This window comes from Populus euphratica, unplaced genomic scaffold (genome assembly GCF_000495115.2).
Source record: "Populus euphratica unplaced genomic scaffold, PopEup_1.0 scaffold34.1, whole genome shotgun sequence".
Classification (NCBI taxonomy): domain Eukaryota; kingdom Viridiplantae; phylum Streptophyta; class Magnoliopsida; order Malpighiales; family Salicaceae; genus Populus; species Populus euphratica.
This window is the reverse complement of record NW_011499883.1, coordinates 1142989-1170402: the sequence shown is the minus strand read 5'-3', so window position 1 is coordinate 1170402 and position 27414 is coordinate 1142989. Positions and strand designations below refer to the sequence as shown.

General features: G+C 34.2%; 4 protein-coding genes across 4 annotated transcripts; 2 read left to right on the top strand and 2 right to left on the bottom strand.

Annotated features, from left to right (window-relative positions):
- The first annotated feature begins 3957 nt into the window (after nt 1–3957).
- LOC105129837 (protein TRI1-like) lies at nt 3958–5993 on the top strand. The gene is made up of 2 exons (XM_011032071.1): nt 3958–4411; nt 5587–5993. Exons 1-2 carry the CDS (start codon nt 4109–4111, stop codon nt 5704–5706), a joined length of 423 nt encoding a protein of 140 aa, XP_011030373.1. The 5' UTR covers nt 3958–4108; the 3' UTR covers nt 5707–5993.
- A 2641-nt stretch (nt 5994–8634) lies between these two features.
- LOC105129836 (pentatricopeptide repeat-containing protein At5g02860-like) lies at nt 8635–12242 on the top strand. Its single transcript, XM_011032070.1, has 2 exons — nt 8635–11514; nt 11926–12242. Exon 1 carries the CDS (start codon nt 8828–8830, stop codon nt 11315–11317), a length of 2490 nt encoding a protein of 829 aa, XP_011030372.1. The 5' UTR covers nt 8635–8827; the 3' UTR covers nt 11318–11514; nt 11926–12242.
- A 2438-nt stretch (nt 12243–14680) lies between these two features.
- Nucleotides 14681–18241, bottom strand: LOC105129835 (probable protein phosphatase 2C 63). Its single transcript, XM_011032069.1, has 4 exons — nt 17669–18241; nt 16657–17030; nt 15687–15923; nt 14681–15293 (listed from the first exon to the last, which is right to left on the bottom strand). The coding sequence occupies exons 1-4, from the start codon at nt 17934–17936 to the stop codon at nt 15024–15026; spliced, it is 1149 nt and encodes a 382-aa protein (XP_011030371.1). The 5' UTR covers nt 17937–18241; the 3' UTR covers nt 14681–15023.
- A 5855-nt stretch (nt 18242–24096) lies between these two features.
- On the bottom strand, nt 24097–26265 carry LOC105129834 (uncharacterized). Its single transcript, XM_011032067.1, has 3 exons — nt 25755–26265; nt 25219–25397; nt 24097–24700 (listed from the first exon to the last, which is right to left on the bottom strand). Exons 1-3 carry the CDS (start codon nt 25980–25982, stop codon nt 24256–24258), a joined length of 852 nt encoding a protein of 283 aa, XP_011030369.1. The 5' UTR covers nt 25983–26265; the 3' UTR covers nt 24097–24255.
- Between the last annotated feature and the right edge of the window lie 1149 nt (nt 26266–27414).

The window sequence follows — 27414 nt, the reverse complement described above, 5'->3', positions numbered from 1 at the left end:
ATATAAAAATTATAATTTTATAAAGTATTTCTTTCAAATATATTTTATAAGTTAATATTATTTTTATCCAACTTATAAATTCAAAAATAAATATCAATTAAAATCTTAAAAGTTATTATTCACATAATAGTAGGTGTTTTTGATTAGTCAAGTATGAGTTTGTCATAACTAAATACAAATTTACCCCAAATAGATTATATAGGCTAGTATGACAGGTCTGACATCAAAAGAAGGTTTGACCATATCATACTAAAATAATAATTCAAAAAAATTATAATTTTTTATATGACTATTAAATCACACTCAAGTCACATCCTTTATATTAGTTATTATGTCACCACACAGACATTCAAATGTCTAATTACTAAAAATCTTGACGAAAATACTTGATATTTTAAAATTTTTCTTGTTATCTTCAGAATTAGTCGATTGGTTAGATCATAAATAACATGATTTGATAATGTTATATTTCATAAACATGACATTTATTAATATAATTAGGCCATAAATAATGTAATTTGATTATATGATGTTTAAGAAAATATGATATTTATTTAATATCACTATTTTAAAATACAATATGATAAACTATATTATTTCACTAAAATTTTTGATACTATGTTAATTTGTCAATTATTTTAAATTTTATGTGTTATACCAATTCATATAAAAATAAAATAAAATTGGAAGATGATCTTTGTTTGTATCCCAATCCTTTTGTTTGATCATCTTTTTTCTGTAACATGATCAAGGAAGAGGTTCATTTTATAAGATCCCACAGAACTCGCCTACATTATGATCATTAATGGCTTAATTATGGGCCCTATTTTGATTGACCTATCACCATCGCAGAAGTCCTTGCAGGTTTGTAGTTTTTTCTTCATAACAAACGTCTAATTATAACAATCCATTACCCTATTCTTTCTTTTTTGCCGGGAGATTGATGGTCGGAGAGCAGTGGCATTCCGTAGCCACGGTAGTGCGTGGGCATGCATTGTTTTTTACCCGGAGATAAGTAAAAAAATTAAAAACACTCTCGCTGCACATGTAGGTTTGGTGGAGCAATGAAATGTATTTTTCTTCAACAAATGATTGTTATTGTAATAATAATTGGTTTTTAAAGTAAAGTTTTAAAATATATTAAAATAATATTTTTTTTATATTTTAAAATTTATTTTTAATATAGCATATCAAAACAATTTAACAATATAAAAAGAATTAATTTAAAGTTAAACAAATTCAAAAAATTTCAAAAATATGATTGAATCATGTTATTAAGTTAGGATAGGATTAAAATAAATTAAAATAAATGTAGTGTTTGACATTGTAATAAATGTTAATTTTTAAAGTATTTTTTATTTGAAATTATATTAAAATAATATATTTTTTATTTTTGATATCAATAGATCAAAATAATTCATAAAAAAATAATTTTGAAAAAAAATCAATTTTTTTTAATAAAAACATGTTACAATTTTATTGAGATAAATCTTTGTTGATAATTGTATTGGATGAGAATGGTTGAAAGATATGATTAAAAGGATAGGATATAATAGAAATCTTAACTACTGTATCTAATATAAAGGAATTGGTTTAATAGTTAGGGTTTGCATTGTTTTCTTGGTGATATATATATATAAATTCAAAATTAAGTGACTGCGAGGGGCACGTAGAGTTTTGATGAATCTTTAAATTTGGATACGACTCGTTTACACGTAAAGAAGAAAAGAAGTCCTACGCAAAAGTGAAGATTAATTCTACATGTTGCGAGAGCAGTAATTTAGGTGGTTAATTATTTTCAAGACAAAAAAAACCAGCGACTGGCAGGGCTTTCCATGAAAACTCATGAAGTTGATATTGCTAGCATGCACCTAGCTAGCTCTTCCAAGAGTAATGGCTTCTTCTTCAATCCCTCGTCGAAACCATGTCCGCATGCATCGAAATGCCATTACAAAGCCTGTCGAGGATTTGCCCTCTCAACCTCCTCGATAACTCCATTGACAGCAAATTAACCCCAGTTTTTCTTACGAGTACGCTTCGGTTGAGTAACAACACAAAATTCTGCTCGCATTCTACACGGCGAGAATATCATATCTTGAATGCCTTGGTCTGGATTGAAACGTTGCCATACCAGGCACGGTTCATGCTCACACAAATGGTAGCTCCGAAGTCCATGTAGCCCAGAGTAGAGTAAAAGGTAGTGTGTGGAGGGGCCGAGTTTACTTTAACGAGAATTTCCTGCTGGATGAATGATGGTAGCGTGCTATCCTCCTCTTGTTGGCCCATTTGTTTCCTTTCCTTGTGTTTAAATTGACCTCCTTCCTACCTCTTAATTAATCGAAAGCTAGCTTTATAATAATGTGTTTCAACAGCAACTTAATTTGTATTGCGCGTTTTAATTATGATAAATTTGGCTAAAACGTGACTCGATACATGATCCCGGTTGGCTTTCACTGTTCAGAGAACATAATAGACCATCTGAGAACCCCGAGGCCACCTCATGGGCTTATGCCTCCAGGGTATTGAACCCTAAGCCTGAATCATGAATGCATGTCTTGGGGATGTTGGGCCACCAAGAAGCCTCTAAGTCCAAATCTTTGTTTGTAGTCATATTAAGCCAGTTAGGGTTATTTGTATTTGGGTAAGCTTATCGATATGCAGTAATATTGGATCTGCATCCATATCAAGCCCAACACATGAAAGAATGCTTCTGAAGCGGTATGAGCTGTTCATCAACATCTTTGTCTCATATTGTGTATAGTTAGTTTTTTTTTTATAAAAAAAACTCGTATTTAGAAGTTTATTGAACCCTGATTAATCTGGTCAAGCTGGTTTAGCTTATTGAGAGGTAAAGCTCTTACAGCGATGATTACAGGATAATGTGTTTCATTCACAAAGCTTGAATTCAAGATTTTATTTAAGAGAAAATCACTCCAACCAATGATCCATGATTGGTATTGTGTATACCTAATTTGAGATTAAGACTGTATTCTTGTCTAAAGCCTCACTAAGAAATAATGGAGTCTTGGCAAGTAAAAGTTAGCTCCAGCACCCTTGCATTAACACAACAAATGTTTTTATTGTTACAGAATGAAAAGAAAATGTTTTAAAGATCATGGAATGCCTTCTCGCCAGGACTTTCTTTTGTTTGACGTCATAATAGATCCACAAGTTAGAAGTCTTCCTGTTTGCATTGTGAGCTTCACAGTTATTCGTGTTTGCGTTTGATTAATATCTTTTATTTTTTATAATTTTAAATTATTTTAATATGCTAACAAAAATAATAAATTTTAAAAAATAAAAAATATTATTTTAATATAAAAATATTTTTAAAAAACAACGTTATCCTACCCCAAACACTATCTTTTTTGTCTGAAAAAAACCCCAAGAGAAAATAGAAAAAGTCCTCAGCTTCTTGTCAACTTGTCTGTTACGTAAGCCCAACTCTGGAATGAAATGAAAGTTAAAGCCCAATTATGAAGCCCACAGCCACTTATTTTTAAGCATTTATGGGCTTACTTCTATTTCTAATTCTTAGGAGCCGAACTGGATTTATATGCCCAGCCCAACTCCATCCTCCTACCGCCCAAATTTCTTGAGGATGTCTGTCATGTCATCACGCTTGGACACTCTTAACCCAACAAAAATCACATGATCCTTCCTACAGTGCCTGCCTAATAGAGGGCATGTAAGTCATTTTAACAATCCTGAAAAAGTTAAAAAATAGAGTAATGAATATTTGAAATTATAATAATGGTTTGTTTAAAAATTATATTTTATTTTAATTGATATGTTTTATTTTTTAAAATTTATTTTAAACCTTATTATTTTAAAATACTTTAAAGACAAAAACAATTAATTTAAAAAACAATTTAAAATTTCTCGACGTAAAAAATAAACACTGTCCACGTCATGAATAAGGCGGGATCAGCCAAATTCTGTCTCTCTCTCACTCCCTCACTCACACACTCAAACCCTTATCTCTCTTCATATTCTATCAAAACACCAAAATTAGAAGCTGAAAAAGAACAAGAAAAAAAAAAAATCAAGATAACTCAGAGCCCTCTCCTCTCTCAGAAACCTAAGCATCTCCAAATTTTTTTTTCAAATGGAAATTTCTTCAAGGACTTGCTTTCCTTTCCTATCCACCGAAACGGTGCCGCTTCTCAAGCCTCCATTTCATACATCCTCTCCTTCTCTCAGGATTCTGGCTGCGCGTCCTGTTAACCTGCGCATGGGTCGTACTGTTGTTACCTGCGCTACGGCGTCGACTGGAAACCGCGCTCCCAGCGGCATTATGAAGCCGAGGCGAGTCTCACCTGAAATGGCAGACTTTGTTGGTGCTCCTGAGGTCTCTCGCACCCAGGTTCTCAAGCTTATCTGGGCCCATATAAAGGAGCGCAATCTTCAGGTATATTTTGATTAAAATTCGGCATTTTTATTTAAAATTTTGGGTTCGTATTATTTTTCGTGCTTAATTTTTAATTAAATGTTTGGATAAGGTTGTGTTGAGACCGTAAAATGTGGGTTGTGTTTGTTCATGGGTTTTTATATTGTTGATTATTTAATTAATTAGCAGGAGATGTGTCATGTTTGTGGCGGTGTCAGGGAAATGTTCCAGTTCCGTTACGGGTTGCTATGAACGAAGCGTGGGTTATGCGATTACCGTATTTCAGTTCTAAAATGTTTTGTGCTTTGTTTCGTTTGTGGTTTTGGATGATGCTATTGGCCTGTTTGGCTGCTGAATTATTGTGGGCTTTTGGGTAATGTTTGTTTGCTATCTTTTATGCCTCATCTATGATTTTCAGGATCCATGATGTTTTGTTGAGTGTGCTATATCCGAGTAGACTCGGATACATTGAATGTTTAGATTGGCCTTATATTTTTTATAGGGTGTCTTGGTTTGAAAAAAGACGGGGACATAGCGTGATTGCTTGAGTGTTTTTGTTGCTCTTACATGTCATGTGTTTTTGGATCTACTTGTTGTTGAAATCTCTTTCTATGCTGACTAGGCTTATCTGCTGTTATATCTCGAGTTGAGTATCATCTTAGTGAGGTTTAATCTCATTTTGAGTTGAGTTACTCACATGGCCTGATGATTATTGTTGAATACAATGATGTATGGACAGAGCATCTCTCATGTTAGGGATGGATTTTATCACATGAATTTGGGTTGAGACATGACTTTGTAGATAGCGTCAAGTTTGAGAAATGACTCCGAATAATTTCAAGTCTATAGTACATGAATGTGGGATGTAGTGCTTTGTTGATTCAGCCATGCGCAGCATGTTATGTATGTGGCTGAATTAGAAGTCACTAGATTTTACTAATGTGAAAATGCCAGGCAGTGGTGATAAAATTATGATGCCAAACGTGGGGAATGGTTGTTGGCATGTTATTCCCAAGCAGCTATTGCCCTTCACTATAATGGTTAACTTCCGGATAAATAATTTGGTTGAAAGAAAACATGACTTGGTGTTTCTTCTTCTAGCTGCTTCTGAGCCATTGCATAGAACATCTATAATGCATGCATATATGACTATATCATAAATTTGGAGCTGACTGGACTTGCTGCAATGTTTTTAGGACCCTAGTAACAAGAAGAACATAATTTGTGACGAGAAGTTGAAGAAGATATTTCCTGGTAGAGACCAGGTCGGATTTCTTGAGATTGCTGGGTTGATTAGTCCTCACTTCCTCAAATGAAGTTCAAGGGGATGAACTCCAGTCTTCGTGGATCATCTTTCCTTCCTGTGGCAGGGCTATCTTTTTTGTTGATGATAATAGCCAAAATTATGCCTGCTGCTGTCGGCAATTTCTGTTTTTAGTTCAATTTAGTACTTGCTTACAGAACTAGCCTTGTTAAGGATTTTGCTTATGGATCCCCTAAATAGTAGGATTTTCACGATGATATTGCTGTCTGCAGTTTATGCTTCTGTTGATGAATCTTAATTTAGGTTGAATCAAGGATGCAGCAGCTGTGGTTCTGGCTATATATTTTCTTTGCGTGCGTAAAACTGGCTCCTGTTATTCATTTAGGTAGTTCTTATCTACAAGCTGAAGAACTTACCTCAAATTATCAAGCGTCTCTTGCAAGTCCTCTGGACACGGGATTTCCTCCTTAGAGTTCTTCATTTTTTATTGAAATAAATTATGCATATACTACATTTATCTCCATTTTTAATGTGTTAGTATTTTTGAAACTCAAAGGTAAGTATGTTTTACTAAAAAAATTTTATCATTAACTAACTTTTGAATAATATGAAACAAGTTTTATCAATTTATTTTCTTTTTACTGAATAAGAAAAAGAGAATAGAAAAAAATTTAAGAGAAAATATTAACTTGAAGTAAAGGAAAAAAGTTTAATTTTCAAAAAGTATTTTTAAAATGTAAAAATAAATATGTTTTAATAAGAAATGAAAAAAATTATCATTACTCAATTTGTGCAAAATATATAGAAATTATCATCAATCAATTTATTTTCACTTTACCGTATAAAAAAAATTAATAAAAGAAATGAAATTAAAATTTATTTTCTATATCATCATATCAAAATAATATAAAACATCAAAAATATTAATTTGAATTAAAAAAATAAAAAATTCTCAATTTTTTTAAAATATTTTCAAAAAGCATAAACAAACATGTTTTAATAAGAAAATTCAATCCAATCTCAAATAAAAAAAATTATCATCACTCAACTTTTATACAATATAAAAAAAATTTCATAAATTTATTTTCTCTTTACTATATGGATATTTTTTTTTACATAATAGAAAAGAAAAATAATTTAAAATGTTAGGTCTTGTTGGTAACACTGAATTAAGTCTAGCCTTAAACACTATTGGGTTATGGTAGGAAGTTAGATCCAATGTTATTAGGTTCTGCTAGACAACGAACTCCAAAGTTATTTTGAGTCCTAAAAGGATAGGACTTAATTTTAATAGATCCGGACCTAAAACCATGAGGTCCTGCTTGAGTTCTGCTGGGGGCAGGATCCAACTCTAATGGATTTGGACTCAAAGTTATGGGGTTTTGCTAGGAGCAGGACTTAATACTGATTGATAATGTTGAGGTAAGACTTGGCGCTGATGGGTCCAGTTAAGACCAAACCTAAAGTTATTGGGTTTTGTTGCACAAGTGAATCCAAAGCTATTTTAAATCTTACTAAAGGCAAAACTCAAATTTTTTCTTACTTGTAAAACACAATCTAATACCTTTTTTTCCCCTCACTCTCCTTGGTCAAAGTGCTTAGATAAGGTTTTTAAGTGAATGGTAATAAAAGATTTAGTACTCAGCTCATCAAGGTTAAGTTGCTTAAAAAGCTCTCTCCTTTAGTTGGCCAAGTTGTTTTTTCTTTATTTGTCCTTTTTTTCTCACTTAACAAAAAAAGGGAAGATTAGCACTTGCCCCTTCTCTAAAAACTTCTCTGATTCGGTTGACATGAATGAAGCAATAACAGGTCAAGAATCAGTTTTTCTAATGAATAAACTGGCATCAATAAAAAGGAAAGAGTTTGATTTCCAGCCATAGTCATAGCAGACACTCTTCCTTACTATTCTCATGACTACTTTTGGTAGGAAGAAAGGAAAATAATCTAAAGAGAAAAACAAATAAAATTGAAAATATCTGGACCAAATGCTATTTAGTCCTATTAGAAACCAATATTATTAGGTCCTGATGGGTAACATGACCTAATATTATTGGAACCTTTTAGAAGCGATTTGAGTTTGGCTTTCAAGCTAGATCTAATATCATTGAGTCTAGTTATTGAGCTAGATCTATTAACTTTTGGCATATAAAATAGAAAAAATAATATTTTCAGTAACAATATTTGACTAAACACAGAAAAAACAATACTTTTTCATAGACATTACAAAGTAATCCACGGTATAAATAGTTTGTGGTTATAATATAATAAGTAGTAGTATTTTTTTTTCTAAACACATCAAGAACAACAATTTTTATAAATATTATAGTGTCATTCATAGCTATACTATGTGTATATATATATATATATATATATATATAGCACAATATTATATATCTCTCTCCAATCTTGTGCTATATATTTTTTTACTAAACATATCAAAAACAACACTTTTTATAAGTATTATAATATCATCTACAATGTAGATAATTCATAGCTACAATGTGCATGTACATATATAGCACAAGATTATATATATTTTTCCAATTTTGTGCTATATATTTTTGTACTAAACACATCAAAAATAATATTTTTTATAAGTATTATGGTATCGTCCACAATGCAGATAATTCATAGCTACAGTATATGTACATATATAGCACAAGATTATATATATCTCTCCAATCTTGTGCTTATATATAAGCACAAGATTGGAGAGAGACTTGAACCCGAAACTTCTGATTGGGATTCCATGCGTGAAATGCTTTCCTCTGAATCTCGAGTCCGAACAGCTTAAAAAATTCCCATCGTGATGTTTAGGTGAACACGAGTGCCCGTGTTGAGGTATGAATTGAAAATTTCTTTGTTTAAATTTATAAGATTAGGTTAAGTGTTCAAAGTGATTCTGCTCTTTGCCAATTTTTTCTCTCCTCCAAATCAGATAATCAACTCTTGCTGACATGGCAAGCTAGTCTTTTGGGAGATATTCTTGTCTGCTACCTTGCAAACCTCCACCATATTGAGAGAGGTAATCACCTTGAGTATCTCAACATGCTCCTCCAGTCAAAAGACCGCACAAAAAAATCTTGCCATCAAGTCGAAACACAAACACAAACTCAACGAAAAAAACCAACTTATAATCCTTGGAACTCACCCAACCCCTTCTTACTCTAAAAATGACAGAGAAACTAGCTCTGCCTCTTCTCCTCTCAAACCCACCTCCATCAAAACCCTCACTCCCTATCCAAACTCACCTCCACCATCAACAGCTAAAACCAACAAGGTCCACTTCACCACCACCTCAGCATGGCACGCCGCTTATGCAGGACTTCCTTTTTAAGCAAAGCTCTGATCCTTCCAAACCCATCGCCTCACAAACCCAACCTGACCCATTTCCCATCCCAAGAGCCCGAACCCGAATTGGCAAGGCCCGTGACAGAAACCGTGGCAAACCCTGGACCCACCATCGCCTCTCCCTTCAAGGTCAGAGAGTTCTTGATTCCTTAAATGACCCATCTTTTGAAAGCAGTGAATTAGATAAAATCTTGAGTCTTTTACTTGATTACCATAAAGAAGAGTTGAGTTTAAGTAGCGGTGGCAAGGAGGGGTTAAGTAATGATGTTTTGGGTGTTATTAAGGGTTTAGGGTTTTATAAAAAACGTGACCTGGCTATGAGCGTGTTTGAGTGGTTTAAGAATAGGAATGATTGTGGATCTGTTTTGAGTAATTCAGCTGTGGCTGTGATTATTAGTATGCTTGGTAAAGAAGGAAAAGTTTCAGTGGCAGCGGCTTTGTTGAATGATTTGCATAAAGATGGGTTTGGACTTGATGTTTATTCTTATACATCTTTAATCACCGCTTGTGTTAGTAATGGAAGGTATAGGGAAGCTGTGATGGTGTTTAAGAAGATGGAGGAAGAAGGGTGCAAACCAACTTTGATTACTTATAATGTCATTTTGAATGTGTATGGGAAAATGGGCATGCCTTGGAATAAGATTAAAGGCCTGTTTGAGGGAATGAAGAATGCTGGAGTTTTGCCTGATGAGTATACATATAATACGCTTATAACTTGTTGTAGACGAGGATCTTTGCATGAAGAAGCTGCTGCGGTTTTCAAGGATATGAAATCGATGGGTTTTGTGCCTGACAAGGTCACATATAATGCGTTATTGGATGTTTATGGGAAGTCAAGGCGGACTAAGGAGGCCATGGAGGTATTAAGAGAAATGGAGGCTAATGGATGTTCACCAAGCATTGTGACTTATAATTCCTTGATATCTGCCTATGCAAGAGATGGTCTGTTGAAAGAAGCAATGGAGCTTAAAAACCAGATGGTTGAAGGTGGGATTAACCTGGATGTTTTTACTTACACTACGCTTTTGTCAGGATTTGTGAGGGCTGGTAAGGACGAGTCTGCAATGAGGGTTTTTGCTGAAATGAGAGCAGCAGGTTGCAAACCTAATATTTGTACTTTCAATGCCTTGATTAAGATGCATGGTAACAGGGGAAAGTTTGCAGAAATGATGAAGGTTTTTGAGGAGATAAAAAGTTCCTGTTGCGTACCAGATATTGTTACTTGGAATACCCTTTTAGCAGTGTTTGGGCAAAATGGGATGGATTCAGAAGTGTCTGGAGTTTTCAAGGAGATGAAGAGGGCTGGCTTTGTACCTGAGAGGGACACTTACAACACCCTAATTAGTGCGTACAGCCGGTGTGGATCATTTGACCAAGCCATGGATATATACAAGAGAATGCTGGAAGCTGGGATTACACCTGATCTTTCCACCTATAATGCTGTTTTGGCAGCATTAGCTCGAGGAGGGCTCTGGGAACAGTCGGAGAAAATACTCGCTGAAATGAAAGATGGTCGGTGCAAGCCCAATGAGCTGACATACTGTTCTTTGCTTCATGCTTATGCCAATGGCAAGGAGATTGGGCGGATGCTTGCTCTTGCGGAGGAGATATGCTCTGGTGTAATTGAACCCCATGCCGTACTCTTGAAGACCCTTGTTTTAGTTAATAGTAAATGTGACCTACTGGTAGAAGCTGAGGTTGCATTCCTGGAGTTGAAGAGAAAAGGTTTTTCTCCTGACTTGAGTACTCTGAATGCCATGCTTTCTATATATGGCAGGAGGCAGATGTTTGCCAAAACAAATGAGATCTTGAACTTCATGAATGAGAGTGGATTCACTCCTAGCTTGGCAACTTACAATAGTTTGATGTATATGCACAGCCGATCAGAGAATTTTGAGAGATCAGAAGAAGTTCTGAAAGAAATCCTAGCAAAGGGAATAAAACCAGATAAAATTTCTTACAACACCGTAATTTTTGCATATTGTCGAAATGGGAGGATGAAAGAGGCTTCTCGGATATTCTCAGAAATGAGGGAATCTGGGCTTGTTCCAGATGTAATCACTTATAATACTTTTGTTGCAAGTTATGCAGCTGATTCAATGTTTGAGGATGCTATTGATGTTGTGCGATACATGATCAAGCATGGCTGTAAACCGAACCAAAATACATATAACTCAGTTGTTGATGGATACTGTAAACATAACCATCGGGATGATGCAATCATGTTCATAAGCAGTCTTCACGAGCTTGATCCACATATTTCTAGGGAGGAAAAGTGCAGGTTATCAGAACGTTTAACCAAGTGGTCATAGGCAATCCTCTTCTTATCTGTCTCATGTTTTGATTAGGCACGGAGATATGGCTGATATGGATGATCTTGTAAAAGCTTCCCACTGTCTCTTGGAGGTTGAAGATATGCAAGTACTCATGAACACATCCATTTGGAGGGCTGAGCATGGATCCGGACAAGACATGAAAAGAAGGGGAAGGCGGAGTTACTGACTTCAAGGTATGTGTATCTATCAAATATGAACCATTTTGTGTCATTAACATTTGGTGATTATGAAAACGAAAATTTTCTCTGCAACTTCTCGTCATTGTGATTAATAATTTGATGCTCTTAATATACAAGAAGGCATTTTTTTTTTTATATATTTACCCAAGAAGAAAATAGTCTCTCTGAAAATATGGAATTGGGATGTCTGCCGTTGTTTTGTTCTTACGGGTCACATATATTATATGTATTCTTTTGTTAGTTGAACTTGGTTCTGAATCTCCTTGTTAAAGCATTTTTCGGCCTAAACCTGTCTTACCCTTTCCCTGAGTTGGTGTTATTTATATTGACAAAATTTTACTGTCATATGAAAGATGGCCTTTAATTTTCATTGATAAGATGTGATTTTCCATGTAATGTTGTTAGGTTCTTGAGCATCGAACTATGTGGTAAAGAAAGAAGAGTGAACGGTTTGGCCAGGAGAGCTGCTAATTGGCCATTTATTAGCTGATGATGCGTGATTTCGGAAATTTCTGGCTTCTGGGATATATACTTAAAGTAGCTAGATGTGTGTATATAGCAGGTGAAACAAAAAGTACAACTATATATAAATGCTGAATTGATGAAAAGCTATGCCTGCAGGTCACGATGATGTGGCGTTTAAATTCCATTTCTTGGTTTTGTGAAGAACAGTTATAACCTGATTCAGAAACATGAATGCCAACAGTGTGTTTCAGCGGTCCTCTGTAGTTTTTACTGTTCTATCCTCAAGAATGATCATGGAAACCTTGTTAACGCCGAAAAACTTGTTAGTGCCTGTCATCACCGTTTTACTCCCAGTGGAACTCGTTCAACTGTGACCGTCTTGGAAATTATGTGACGTGTCTTATCAATGAGAAGTGCTTACAGTCATCCTTACGAGGAGCAAGATCTTGTAGGATCCATTTCCACTTCAAACAACTTGCGTAATGACTGGCTTAAACAATTGCCACAGTGCCAAAAACAGAGTGGTTGTCAAAACCATATTTCCTTTCTACTGTGCTTTTCTATGCATAAAGCATAAAATATATAAAAAAATTGGATTTCAACTGGGCCGGGTTTTTAATATATAGATATTGTATTTGCCATTGGCACACTAGAAAAAAAGTGACCAGCCCGCAGAGAGAGACTTTGTCTTTCTTGGTAACATAAATAACAATGAAGTGGATTGATGTTGGCTATGTCACCGGCCAAGTTAAATTCTAATCAATGTTTTTAAAAAATTGATGATTAGGTGACAGAAGTATTTTTAAAGAAACAAGAAAAACTCAAGATTTATTCATTGATTCAATTGGGTTAGGTTGATTAATTTAATAAAATAATTAAACAAAACAAGTTGTGAAAATAAATAAATTGTAAACCAAGCTAAACAAGAAATGACCATGATTAACTAAAAAAATAAATACTTACCAATACTATGGAAAGATATTCTCTCAGTATTTTTAAAAGGTTTTTATAATTTTATCCGGTAACAAAGAAAAAAAATATACAAAAATATGACAATCTCATATAAAAAATAAAAAAAATTTGAAGTTCCATTCCTAAAAATGTTAAAAGGTGAAGTTCAAAAAAATTATTTTTTTAAAAGAACAAAAAATCATAACTTGAGTCCACTCGAGTTAGCTTGCCAAATCTTCAATCTAATTGTGAGAGTAGGATAACCATGTAAAAAAAAAAATTAAATAAAACTTTAAAGTTTAATTATTAAATTAATTAAATGTTGAATGAAAAAATTAAAAAAAAATCAATTAAAAAAAATCCTTATATGAGATTGGGATAACATCATAGAAAATATAAAAAAGATCACAAAGTCAAACTTCTAATTAACAAAATATTAAAATGTAAAATTAAAAAAAATCAATTTTAACAAAAAGAACTTAAAACAATACCAAAGTCTAACTTGGACTAATCTTTCAAACTCTTGATCTTGGTTAGGAGGTTGAGATTACTTCATAAAAGACAAACTTAAAAAAATTATAAAACTAAAATTTCAATCAACTAAATATGGAGTGATGAAATTAAAAAAAAAATTAATAAAAAATTAATTTAAAATAAAATAAATAACAATCATAAGAATAAATATCAAAATTAAAAAAAAATCTAAATGACATGGATGAAATAAAAAAATAATCAGCTAAGAAAATTATAGGAAACAAATAGTATTAAAAAAATAAAGATAAGATTTAACATAATAGCTAAATCAAACCAAATGATAAGGAAATAAATTGAAAAATAAAATAATTTAAAAAATAATTTAAAAACAAAAAGATTGAGATCAAAAGAATAATAATAAAATTTAAAACAAAATCAAAATGGCAAAACACTTTCTACTAATGGCAGAGTACCATGAATTTCAAAAAGACGAGAGAAAAAGGAAGGATAAAAAAAAAATTGGGCTGCTGAATACTTCCCAGCAGCAAACACGCCCTCTCAACGAGAAGCCACAACGAATCCAACTCAAAAACATAAGGTCGTTTCAGGCCACTGGAAACTCACCTCACGAGTCACGAGTTGCTTGCTCATGGTGGACAACTCTCACATGAAATGCACGCGCCGATCACTGTAGATTTATCCTTGTCCATCGGCCCCTTCACCTGGAGAATGCCTTTACCTGATGTTTTCGATTTTGGACTTCATTAGATATATAACAAGTTTGGGCATGGCGACCAATTTTCATATTTTTTTTTAAGAAGATTTCGTTATTTTTTTATTTATTTAAGTTATTCTCAACTCTGGTTTACGAAAAAGATAGGATTTTTATGTTATACTTGTCCCTTACTAGTCTCTAAGTATATTAAATGCTGAAGGAAATGATTAAAAGCTAGACTTTTACAATAATTGCACTGTTCTTATGAAAATCATACAAAGTGATATGGTGATTTACCTTTTTCATTTTTTACCCTTCTATTTACATTTTTAAAATCTTCAATTTGAGAATTTAACATAATTTATTTAAATTCATAGCATTTTCTGTTATGGTCCTCATTAACTTCCATTAACTGTGTTTTTAGCACCGATATAATTTATTTAAAAGTTATAATATATGTTAATTAGTGCAGGTATCCTAGGAAACAAGAATCGACTAATCACGCATTCCATTGCCTTTGTACCCTGTTAAGCAGCGCAAGTTGCCACATAGAACTGTTAAAATCCCTTGAACAAACTTCGTAATGGGAGAATGATCAATCAATCAAGACTTGTAATTTCTAAAATTTGGAACACAAAAAGGCACAAAATCAGTGCTACAATCTCTGAGAAGTCATCCAATCCGTAATAGAACGAAAGAAAGTATAGTTAGATCTTCACTTGCAAGAGTATATACCCAGAACCCGCTATCCATTGATAACCTTATCCACATAAATGTATTCTCTACTTTGAATTCCTTATGTGCATCATCCATATGCATGCTATACCCATCTCAATATACCTTGAAGAAATCAAGACGTCAGTGTTGACCCTTCAGAGGACTTTTCCTTTTTCTTTGTTCAAGAAATTGTTTGAAGCATGTCCACCTCTGCTTGATCTGCATCACGGGAGAAAATGTCGACTGGAGCACTGGTGCAGCCAATGGCATTGTTCTTTAATCTACCATTGGAAGAACCTTTTTGGTGATCAAGGTAAATTACAATCACAGTGATGTCATCATGAAAATGCCTTCGTATTCCCTTTTCAATTTTCTTAATGTCATTATATCTCATCTCTCTTTTCTTTGCAGCTTCCTGAATAGCAGCTCTAACCAATCTCTTAGCAATCCCCTGCAGGCATCAAACAGCCCAAAGGATCGTCAAGCAAACAGCAAAATCTGGACTGGCATAAATAACTCCATACAATTGAACATTGATGACATCTAGTTTGTTTGTCAATGCATTTGCTTAAAATCTCAGAAGTCTGGAATATCGTATTTCCAAAAGTATGTCCATGTTCAACAAAAATGTGGTAAATCAGGAAGCTAGGGGTAGATTTAACAGCACTACTGCATTTTCATGGGCTCAACCAGGCTTGTGGTGTGAATAAGGAATTCAATTATTTCATTCCCAATGATCCCATTGTAGCTAAAACTTGCCTCTCAATGTATAAATTAGGACTGAGATTCGATGAGAGTTGCAACAAAAAGTAAGCAAAACATGCAAGTCAAAAACAGCACTCACAGCTCTGGGGTTCTTAAAAACAATCTCTACAGCTGCTTCGTCAGTCAATTGTTCCCAAAGACCATCTGAAGCAAATATCAGGAACAAGTCTTCTGACCTTAACTTTCTAAAAACAATGGAAGGTTCTGCTGTCATTACTGGCCGTTTCAAAGGAATAGGGTTACCAAACTGCTGATAAATTGGGTCCCTGTTAAACTCTGGTTTCTTCAGATACACATCACCAATGGATCTGGATACCTGAAAAGGAAAAAAAGAAACAGGAAAGGTTTATTCCACCTTCATCTACCACATGCGTTAAGTTCGTGATCAGCTCCAAAACTTCAGGGAGTCAAGTCACAACAGAAGACAATGTTTCAGTTCATTAATCAGAAGATCACAGTATGATGTTCCTAGTGTCTAGAAAAATTAAATGGAAAAAACGAAAAGGAAAAGGAAAAAAAAAAATACAGAGAGAGGATCAAGACTCCCTGTAATTACATAAGCATTCTTGTCAGGCCTCGGGGGTTTTCATGTCCATCTCATGCATGGAAGACTATAATGTTTCACTTGATTGCATGAAATGGCAGACCAGGAGACAGAGAATAAGATTCCTGGAAGAGCATGAACCTAACCCTCTGACCAACTTTAACTATAGTGTTTCCACCATAGACAGATGCCTATCATAAAGCAAAAGATAAAGATAAGATAACCAAACATAAAATTGGATGCCTTTAGAATTGATCCATCCTCAGATCAATTACTTTATGTCAAACAAACACTGCAAATGGTGTTTATAAGATGAAGGTTATCCAAGTAACTCAAAACAGACCTGGCAAGACATTCAAAGAAAAGGAGAGGAGGAAACATATTCACCCCTAAATCAATGAATGTATTATTCCCCAGCACAAACAATGCTCAATAAGCTGAATTCTCATAACTAACAAGCAAACAGGAAGAAGAAAACAAGCCTAGCAACAAGAACCCACTGTACCTGGATTATGCCCTTAATTCTCCAAACTCCACGAGTATAGACTACAATATGTGAATCATCAGGATGAAGTGCCTCAACCTCCTTTCTCACCTCTTCAACAGCAACGTTGTGATCAGTCGATAACCTTTCTGCCACTACTGTTTTTTTCTTATCCTCGTCAACTCTTCGGCCAAGAACTGCCCTAGAATCCCCGAGATTTGCAACATATAACACATCATTTGAAATTGCACCAACCAAACAACATGATCCAACTGAAGCAATCTGCGGCTTCAAAGGTAATGATCGCTTCACTAAATGGCAAAATTCCTCTTCAGTTGCATTAAAAGCCTTCTTTATGACATCAGCTGATAACCCCCCATGCTCTTTAGCAAATTCTGCAATCAAAGATAACATCTTAGACAGAAAATGATAGAGAGACAGAAGTCTGTTGCCTACAAGTCGTTTCAGTCCACACCATCGGCTGTCAAAATTGCTATTTTAATCACATATTCTCTAGTTTCTATTTCAATTGGGGGAATACAAGAATAAGGAGGCTCCAATTCAATAAAACCAGATATCTGTAGCAGTTTAATGCAGGTTTTAAACTTCAGTTTTCTACATCTTATCATCCTACCACTAACACAGTTAATCCCACAAAAGCAAACCTAAACCTCCCACATCGAATTTCATTCTATTGAATATAAATGACATCAATACATCCTTCCACACTCGCACACACAAGGAAAGTTAGAACAAAATAAAGAACAAGCTAATACATGATTCATTAAATAAAAACTCCATTTTCTTTTCTATGGAACACGGACCTCAGCCTTGAGTCCTTAACCACTAGACTAAAAGTTAAAGAAAGCAAAAAACCACAAACAAATTCATGTTTTAAGAGAATCACCATGATCATGATCATTAAAATAAGAAAACACCTAACTAAAAGAAAAAAACATAGCAGAACATCCTAATAAAAAAAATTAAGAAATAAAATTGAACAGGAAGACGGAGAGAGGGAGAGAATTCTCACTATGCATGAAAGGAAACAGATGTTTATTGACAAACCGGGAAGCTTCAGGACCACCATGACCATCATAAATACCAACATAAGTAGCGGACGGAGATGTAAAAACCTGACTTTGATCTTCCAAATTAGAATTGGCTTGAACAACCGCTATTGAATAATCACCAGAAGCATGTTGTTTCAAATCCGCATGCCACATCAATCCATCACCACCACCACCCGCTACCCGACCAAAACACCTCTCCAACGGTCTGTAACACGATCTCAACATCATCTGCTCTAGCAACTTTGAATGTTCTTGGTTTCTTTAGTTCTAGAACTTTGAATCGACGTCTTTTTTGCTTTTCGTTTATCGGGCTTCTTCTTCCTATGTAAATAAATATTGGGAGGTAGGGTTTCTTTTTTCTTTGAGGAAAGAGAGGACAGTGAGAGATCCCGCGTGGAGGAGGAGGAGGAGAAGAGCGACTGGGGGAAAGCCTTTTGGGTTTTTGCTTTTGGTGTACACTCCGCGTTAACTCTCTCTCTCTCTCTCTCTCCCCATAAGCAACTTCCGGTTCCTTTCGTTTTTGTTTTTCACTTTCTTGTTGCTTTTTATTTTTTATTTTTATTATTATTCACATTTTCTGCCGCACTTTGATTTTGTTCTTGGAGTCTACAAGTCGTGCTTGTTTAATTAATTGTTTAGTTGCGATAGGAAACCAGACAGGGTCGTTTCGTTGACTTTTGACATGAAATTTTGGACTCGGACCAGGATATTATTATTAAAAAAAAAAACACTCTAGATTTTGGACCAATGCGTAGTCATGACCAAGAAATGTTGGAAACCAGGGTTATCATCAAATTTCTTGGAACGATCCTTCTTTTTATCCGTTTCAAGAGTTATGGTTAAATTAGTTTTTTCTCATATATATTTTCCTGTAATATATATATATATATATATATATATATTAGATGGTGAGGTTATCATAATACGTGGGATAGATGGTATATATTCATGATGAGAGCTATCGTGTCATGATATTCTATAACTATTAATTTACTAACTTGTATGTATTCTTGAATTTGTTTTTTTTTTCGCCCACCACACAAGGTAGATGTGGATTCTCTCTACCATAACTTGATGCTTAGAGTAAAGAAGGTAATCCGATGTCATTGTGGACGGATGTGATTAATCACATACAATAAAGTCCAGATTTACCACTAACCAAATCAATATCTGAAACTCTTAAGACGCATGATCTTCTTGTTGTAGGTGGGCATTGGTAATATAAATATTGTGGTTTTACTGTTTATTTTCTAATAATTTATTGTTATTCTCAAAGTTTATCTAGGTGATTTGATCTTTATTAAAGGCTAAGTACTTCTGATTTTTTAGTTAATAATAAAATTAAAAAAATAAAAATAATAATAAAAAAATGCCCAACATGAATGGCATACCAAAAACTTCATGCAAAATACCATTAGTTTCTCAATGTTTAAAAATAACACGATTCATACATTTTAGATACTTTAAAATTTTAAAAAATAATTTTAGATATACAAATTTATTTACATTATTTTTTAATCTTTAATTCAAGAGATGTGTTGCTGGATTTCAGTGATGAGAGAAAAAGTTACCATTTATTCTATTTTTATCATCAAAATAGTTTTTATTGGTGTCAACGATCTCTTAGAGATAAGAGGAGTTCTATGATGGTTGTTTAGAGGCTTAATGTTGCATAAAAAACTAGATTTAAACCAAGAAAGCCAAAACTTATCTGGTGTGATTTCGAGTTCTTCAGCAATTTTTTTTGGTATTTAGAGTTGACATAATGGTTTTGGGTGTTATAAGAGTATTGATGAGGCATTTTGGGTTAGAAATGATTTAAAAATTAAGTTTTTTTAATAAAAAAAAGCTTTGTCCTGCTTTTCTAGCTACTATAGTGGTGACTGAAATATAGACTCACAAATGACATGTTATCTGTCTTGACAAGCGAGTGCCTTTTCCTTTAAAAAAAATGAGGGCTGACAACTTGCATTTTCTTTTAAAATAATATATGTATAATTAAGTCTAAACATGCGGGTCTAAGCTTAAAGGCCCACCCCACCACATGCCCTTGCTTTTCATTGTAAAGAACTATTTTTTATCTTTTTTTTAGGGGTTAGATAGAAATTTAAGAGAAAAAAATTGTTAGATCTAGCTGAGTTCATGACTCAAAATATATGTTTGATGAGTTAAGCCACAACATCCAGATTATTATTGTTTTTAATTTTATATTTTTAATTAATATCTTCTTTGAATTTCTTTTTTCTTAAATAATTTTTAAATTTATAATCCAATTAATATCCATTTTCTATAAGTTTTTTTCTTTTACTTAGCTTTTTTTTAATGAGAGTTTTTTTAATGGTGTTGTGTGTATTTAGTTTTTGGAAGGATTATTCTTATTCATCTATAATTGTTTTTAATCTTTTATATAAATAAATTTTATTTTTTAAAATAAAAATATTTATTTTCAGATAATATTTTTAATATGTATAACTTTGCATAATATTTTTTATTTTATTTTATTTTATTCAATCAATTTAATATATATGTCTATTTATATTATCGTTTGATTAAATAAAAAATTAATTTTAATAAAAAAATTCAAAAATAAATATTTTATCTTGCGAGGTTAAATATCTTTATGTATACATGTTTCTTGATTTTTTTAATTTTATTTTTAATAATTTTTTATTTATAAACATATATAATTTTCAATTTATCTAATTATATACACACACGAGCTTTTCAATTCACATAATTTTTTTAAATTATAAAAACACATTGGAAAAAATCAGTATATATAATTTTTGTACAGATAAAAAATATCTCATTCTGGTAGAACACGTGTCAAATAGCTAGACTAAAACACTAATTAACGTGTTGTCTGACTTTAATTACACGCAGGACATTCTTGTTTACAATCGGTCAATTATATCCTTTACACTACTTCCTGGTTGCTAGCGACCATGTGATTAGCGCTGCAAATGCAAGCAACCAGTAATCGTCACTTCTTTTTTCATTGATAAAATTAGATCAAATAAAAGACTATATAACATAGACAAAAACCATACAGGAGACTTGCCATTTGTTTTTGTTTTTTTAGATTAATGCGAGTGTTCAGGCCAGTTTGCGCGTGCCATGACTAATCCCACGGGCCCTGAAGGTAACGACCATGTAAGCTTCCAGTGGTCATCATATGAGTAATCAAGGACTTGAACCTGAGACCACAGAGGGAGCAAACCTCTTAGTTTCAAGTATTTACCACGTGGCCACTAGATGGTTAGACTTGCCATTTGTTGTTCAGGAAGGAGAAGGAGAAGGAGAGGGAGAGGGAGAGGGAGAGGGAGAGAGAGAGATCAGATATAATGGAAAGCCGGCTGAACCGGTTAAATGTTGAATATGAATCATTTGGCAGGTAGCCTGTGGATTTTGAGCTTGGACACAATTTTCCTGCTCACCGTTTCCCTGCACATGGTTTTTATCCTCATTTTTCACATAGTTTCCATCCTCGATATTCCTTGAAAATAAAGTGTATGATCAGAGATGATGCGTAACAGATAAAAGAAAAACAGAGCATGCCTAACTTTCAGTATTGCTAAAAGAAAAGGGAAACCATTGACCATGCTAGGAGATAAATGAATAATGTAAAACTCAGTACTTGAACTTGAAAATGAAAAATCTTGAGCTACCAGATTCTGTTCACTTTATCAGCTCATCAATCCATCACAGCTAGATTCTTCTATTCATCCCTGCTAATTGCAGAGCTTAAAATCTTTTCCATCTCTGGAGGCGAGTTCTTCTACGTCAAAATCTACTCTTGCTGTGTGTAATCATTTGTAGAATGATAGTCTCCCATAAAGAACATTATCTTGCAAAGCTTAGGATGATCGCTGAATGTGAAAATCTTTTCTTTCCACGGGTTATAGATAACCTCATGAATTAATAGCCCATAGAGAGTTAGCCACAACAGTTGAAGTTTCTCCGATAGCTCCTCTGTGTAAGACCAAAATATGTGGTCATGGGCTGTATATCTTAGTTTCTATATATATGTGATGTTGTCAGCTTCCTGTGGCATGAAAAAAACGAAGTTTCAAACGAAGAAAATAGATTGTCCATTAACTCTCTCTCTATCTCTTCTCCATGCCTTTCCCTCACTCTCTTTAATTTCTTTTAGTATATAATATGCACTGAACTTCCATTACTTATCCACATTCTTCAAGTATTGTTTGGATTTCTTCCTCTCATCAGGTTCCATAACTAGCTTCTTGTATGCTTTCATGGCAACATAAGTAAGCCCTGCCTTTTGACAGGAGCTTGAATCTCTTTGGATTCCTCAAGGGCTTTAGCGCGATGGAGCAAGAACTTCCTTTTGCATTCCATAATCTCTGACTAGTTATTTCAGAATCAAGTTCTCCCTGCTCCTCCGTTCCATCACGAAAATTAAAGAACTCTGTTCAATGAACCCCGCTGAATTTTCTTCTTCCAAGAAATCAAATCAAATTCCAGATTCTGCAGTTGAGTCCATGGCCATGAAACATAAAATGATTCAATCTTGTCATTAAAATCCAAAACTATACGAGATAAAAACTAGCTTGCTTGGAAAAATGTTGAAGCATTCAGATTTCCAAGTTCTTTTTCGTTTCTTGTTTTCTTAAGAGTTCACTCTGCTGGGTCCATCATTCTTAAACATGCTTCGGACCATTGCAGGACTAAGCATGAGACAATGCACGAACTCCGCTCTATGTTCATGTCTACTTTGTTTATTTTTGGATTGGAAAATTTCTTTTAATCAAATCATTTGCTTGGATTATACCTGCTACAAAACAACATGTATGATGTAATATATAGAAACGCAAAAGAACCTATCCATTTGATCTAACAACCAAATCATGATCTGAGAAGGCCCCAATTCCGGAGAATAACAACGAACTCTGGCTTATACGAATCTTCCAGCCGATCATAAAGTTTCAGCTCATCTCTTCAATAAGCAAAGAATTGTCATTTATTTCGAGAATGCAAACTCAACACTCTTACCATCCAATTAAACAAGCGGTGGCCTCCAAATATTTCTTAAAAAATACGCAAGGACAAGTAATCACAAAGCATCTGATGTCATATTCGATTAACTGGCTTGAACTGAGGATCAAAGCATCGGTAACATTGGCAATAAGTCAAGGACCTTTTTATCTCTTTATTTTATTAGCAAGAAGGATTTAATTGGAAACTCTAAAAACCATGATTTCATTAATTTGTTCTCTCTACTCGTGAACTCTAATGTGAGCAAATGCTCCATCAAATTAGCTTTGTCTATTTGAGAAGAGGAATTTGATCAAGAGATTTGCACAAAATATCGTGGATGTACAACTGAAAGCCAAGTTTTTTGTTGGGAGTGCTTGTTTATCCACCAAATATATACCATTCAAACTCTGTAGAAATGGCTGATTTCATAACACGATCAGGACTGACTACTCTCACCAAATGTTCTAGCAATGGAACCACACCTGTCTCCAGCAATGCTGTCAGTGAACCATTTGAATACCCATTAACCATTGTCACTCCATTGAATTGCCTTGCTGGAAAACTCAAATCACCTCTCAGATATCAGTATCTGCAATGCTGATGTGCAAATACTGATATCTTTCAACTTCGAGGTGAAAAATAACTGCAATTCTAGCCCAAGACATATCTTTCCCCTTCCTCAAAACCCCCCTCTTCTCCTTATCCATCTCAGTTTCACCGCCCCGGTTCTCATTTTTCACACTCGATTCTTGAAACAAAGGGCCTTCTCTGCTGTAAGATTTACGTTCCATCTCTAACTTCAAGATTCGACACAAGATCTCAGGAAGATCTTTCAGGTACCCATGTTGTGCAAGGGCTGCGAGAATACGTGACTCAAGAAAGTAAAAATCTTTCTCATGAAGCCAAAGAACTGACGCAAGGAATGCATCGCTATTAGGTTTGCCATTGATGAAGGCTAACCCAAGATGGCAAATGAGCTTGAGAGTGGTACTTGGATCGTCATTCCAGGCACGTTCTAACCAGATAGTTAATTTTTCAGGGGTTGTTTTGGGGGTGATTTTGAAGATGTATTGGCCAGGGGTTAGGGAGGGGATGCCAATTTGAGGGTACCACACAGAACTATTAGTGGTTTTGAAGTCCAAAAACAATTTGAACCTTCATAAGCTCTCCATAAGTAGGTAATTATCTTTTTAGAAATAAAGTAAAAAATAATAAAAAACATGCGGAGCTATATCACTTGCGAGAAATTGCAACTGCAGAATAAAAAATGCAGGGGTTGCTAGTAAAATCTTGGTCAATTAAATTCATCGGCATTATAAGCTTCCATGGTAGGATGCCAGAAAGTTGAAAGAAGCGAACGTCTTTATCGTTCAGACTATAATACGTTATGCCAAAACATCAATTATGTTTAATTCTTTTCCATTCAACTCCGATGCATTCTATTAACCAGGAATTATTCAGATCACTTCACAAAACTAATGCAGTTGAATTCGAATTCACGACAATGAAATAGACTGCTTCCAAATGACTTCATGTTCTTTCTTTTTTGTCAATCATTACTTAAAACTATATCTCTTCTACAATATGGGCAGTCCCCACAAGTCCGGACCCAAGGATCCAGGCAAGCAGAGTGGAATCTATGGTCACAGGGCAAACGAATAAGCTCGTCTCCTTCACTGAAACTCTCGAGACATATACTACAATCCGGCGACACCTGAGATGAACCCCCTTCAATACCCTTCCCTAAACAGCTAAATACCTCTGATTGCAAACACTGAAGGGCATCTTGCGTCAGACCAGGCGGTTTCTTCTTGCATGATTCCTGCACGGTGTGAGGTCTTTCGGTTTGAAAGGTTGAGTCATTGAAAGGAGAAACTCCAGCAAACAACCCTGTAGAAATGTCAGTTCCCCAGGCTCCTGCATCAACAACCCTCAATTCGTCACCAAGCGTATACTCCCTGTTATAGATGCCAAAGGAAGCTGGGCCACTTCGCCTGGATGAAACCAAAATAAACAGATCAGAAACCAAAACAAACAGGTCAGTTCCTAAAGTTAAATCCATGATCTAACACGCTTGCATTAGCAAAGAAAATCATCTAACAAATATTATTTTATACTTGATTTTTATTAAATAAAATAAAAATTAAAAAAATTCAAACTCATGATTAATCGTAAAATATAAAAAACCATTTGTTTATATAATTTCTCCCAGCTATGACCCAGGTCCACGTTGTATGTGTCGGGTGACATAATTAGACAGGTGTCTCCGAGTTACGGCAAGACATCAAGTAGTGGTAATAGTGGGTGGCATAAGAAACGGGACCAAAAGCAGCAGCCACAGTAATCGTAGTGGCAACAGCACATACATGATGGGATGGCATCTACGTGTAACAAATGCCAGTGGTTACCATCATTAGCATCGATGGCCGCTAATTTGTGGTGGGTTCAAATACCACTACGTATGCAATGCTCTGTGCATTATACAGTGAATGCAACAGGTAAATTGGATCACCTGTTTGCAGAAAGTGACACTCCTCTTAACCTTTCAAGAAGCCTTGCCCTTGCTAGTAGCACAGCTCCAGGAAGCCTACCATTTCCAGTCACTCTTGGCCGGCTTAAAGTTTCAGCGGTGAGATTGTTGCTTGGTACAAACTGGTCGGTACCTTGATCCAGTCGAGCTGAGGCACTTTCCTATGCAAGCCAGACACAATACAACAATAAGCTAAAGAGAATGTATCCTGGCATTGCCCACACTGATTACAGCAATGAAAATGTCCTACGAACATAACTACTTAACCACCAGACCACGCACTTAAAGTTACAGTGATTTACAGATTTTAGACTTCAGAAACTACAAATAAAAGAAACATCACCTTAAATACCCACTTAAATCACATTCCAAATTTAACAAATTTTGCAGCTTTTTATGTTGGTGTATTTACTAGTGCTTGAGAAATATTAGAATTATAAGTTCCCAGTCAAGCAATCAAATAATTTAAGCTCCCGTTTCTTGAACTCTAAAACTCCGAAATATATCCAGTTGCTTACAGATGGGGATGACAGCCGGTGGCAGAGGGTCCGCACGTGGGGGGGTCTGCGGAGAGGATCACAGCCGTTCAAATCATGACGATGGTTATGGTTATGATTATGGTGATGGCGGCGATTGTAATTTTGGTAAAAACTACGGTCAGAGAGAGAAGGCTCGAGCCCTAGATCGGAATTGGCTCGGCTCACACGGGACCTTCTTTGATAAAATAACTCCGAAGCGCTCGTCATGCACCACGAAGCTCACGATCCGGTTTCTTTATTTATTTTTGCCACTAAAACGGCAGCATAAAAAACAAAAAGAAAAATCGGAGATAAAAATTAAGGTGAAGTGTCAGTGAGGTTTCAAAGAAGAAACGGGAGTTCAAAATAGGAGAGGGATTCTGAAGAGATAGGAAGGGTTCGTAGAAATGCAGAATTAATATTTGGTAGTGAGTGAAAGGGGTGGAAGAAGGGACCGTTGCGTGGTGCTGAGCAGGAGATAAACCGACGATGGAGTTTTATCACAAAAAAATTAAGAAATGTTTTGGTAGTAGAATTTTGGGACTGGATTATAAACAATCCCTTGAGTATGGCAGAGATCTCAATTCAGACCCAAACTGTAATTGTTTTGCAATTTAGCATCGAGCCATGTAGGCTTCACAAGTGCCAATTTGTCCTAGTGTTTGGTTTCATACGATTCTAATTTCTAGAGCCGGTGTTATTATTTTTTTTCTTACTTTTTGAAATATATTAAAATAGTATTTCTTTTAGATTTTATTTTCAATATTAGTATAATAAAATAATTTAAAAATATAAAAAAATTAATAAAAAAATATTTTTAAAATATAAAAACAAACAAAATTTTAAAGTAATAATAATTCAAGCACATAGGATACTACTAGCACAAAAGAACTTACTTGTTTGTCATTATGTCAATCATTGTTTTATAAAGTATTTTTTATTTAAAAATATATTAAAATAATATATATTTTTTAATTAATTTAGTACTTCAAAACAATTTAAAAACACATAAAAAATAATTTAAAACAAAAAATATCTGATTTAGTACTTCAAAACAATTTAAAAACATATAAAAAATAATTTAAAACAAAAAATATCATATTGTTTAAAACAATATCACATCTCAATACAAAACATTCTCTTAACAATTACAGACTTCTGATTAAAAAAAAAAACTTTTTCTTGCTTCTCGAGGATTAGAATGATTACTTGATTCTTGTAATTTATTATCAGATAATTTTTTTTTCTTGTTTTTTGTCATTAAAAACACAATAAATAATTGTTTCAGTAAAATTACATGTAATTGTATTTCTTAAGATGGTTTGATATTGGTATAGATGGGAACAATAAATCCATGTCAACAAATAAAACAATCGCATTTGTTCTATACTTCACTCAAGTAATTTGTTTACGTGGAGTGAATTTAGATCTCTATTCCTAAAAACAAAATCAGCTGTGAAAGCACATCACGTGCCTGGCATTCACATATCAGCGTAATTATATAGTGTTGTTGGGTGTAAAAATCCAAATATTACAAAGTTTAAGGACTGGATAAAAGTATGCATCATAGTGTGGGGTCAGATTCGTAGTTAGTGCTTGATTTATGACAGAACAAAAACGGAAAATGAAAAGAAAATGCAGTGATAAAGATGGAAAGGAA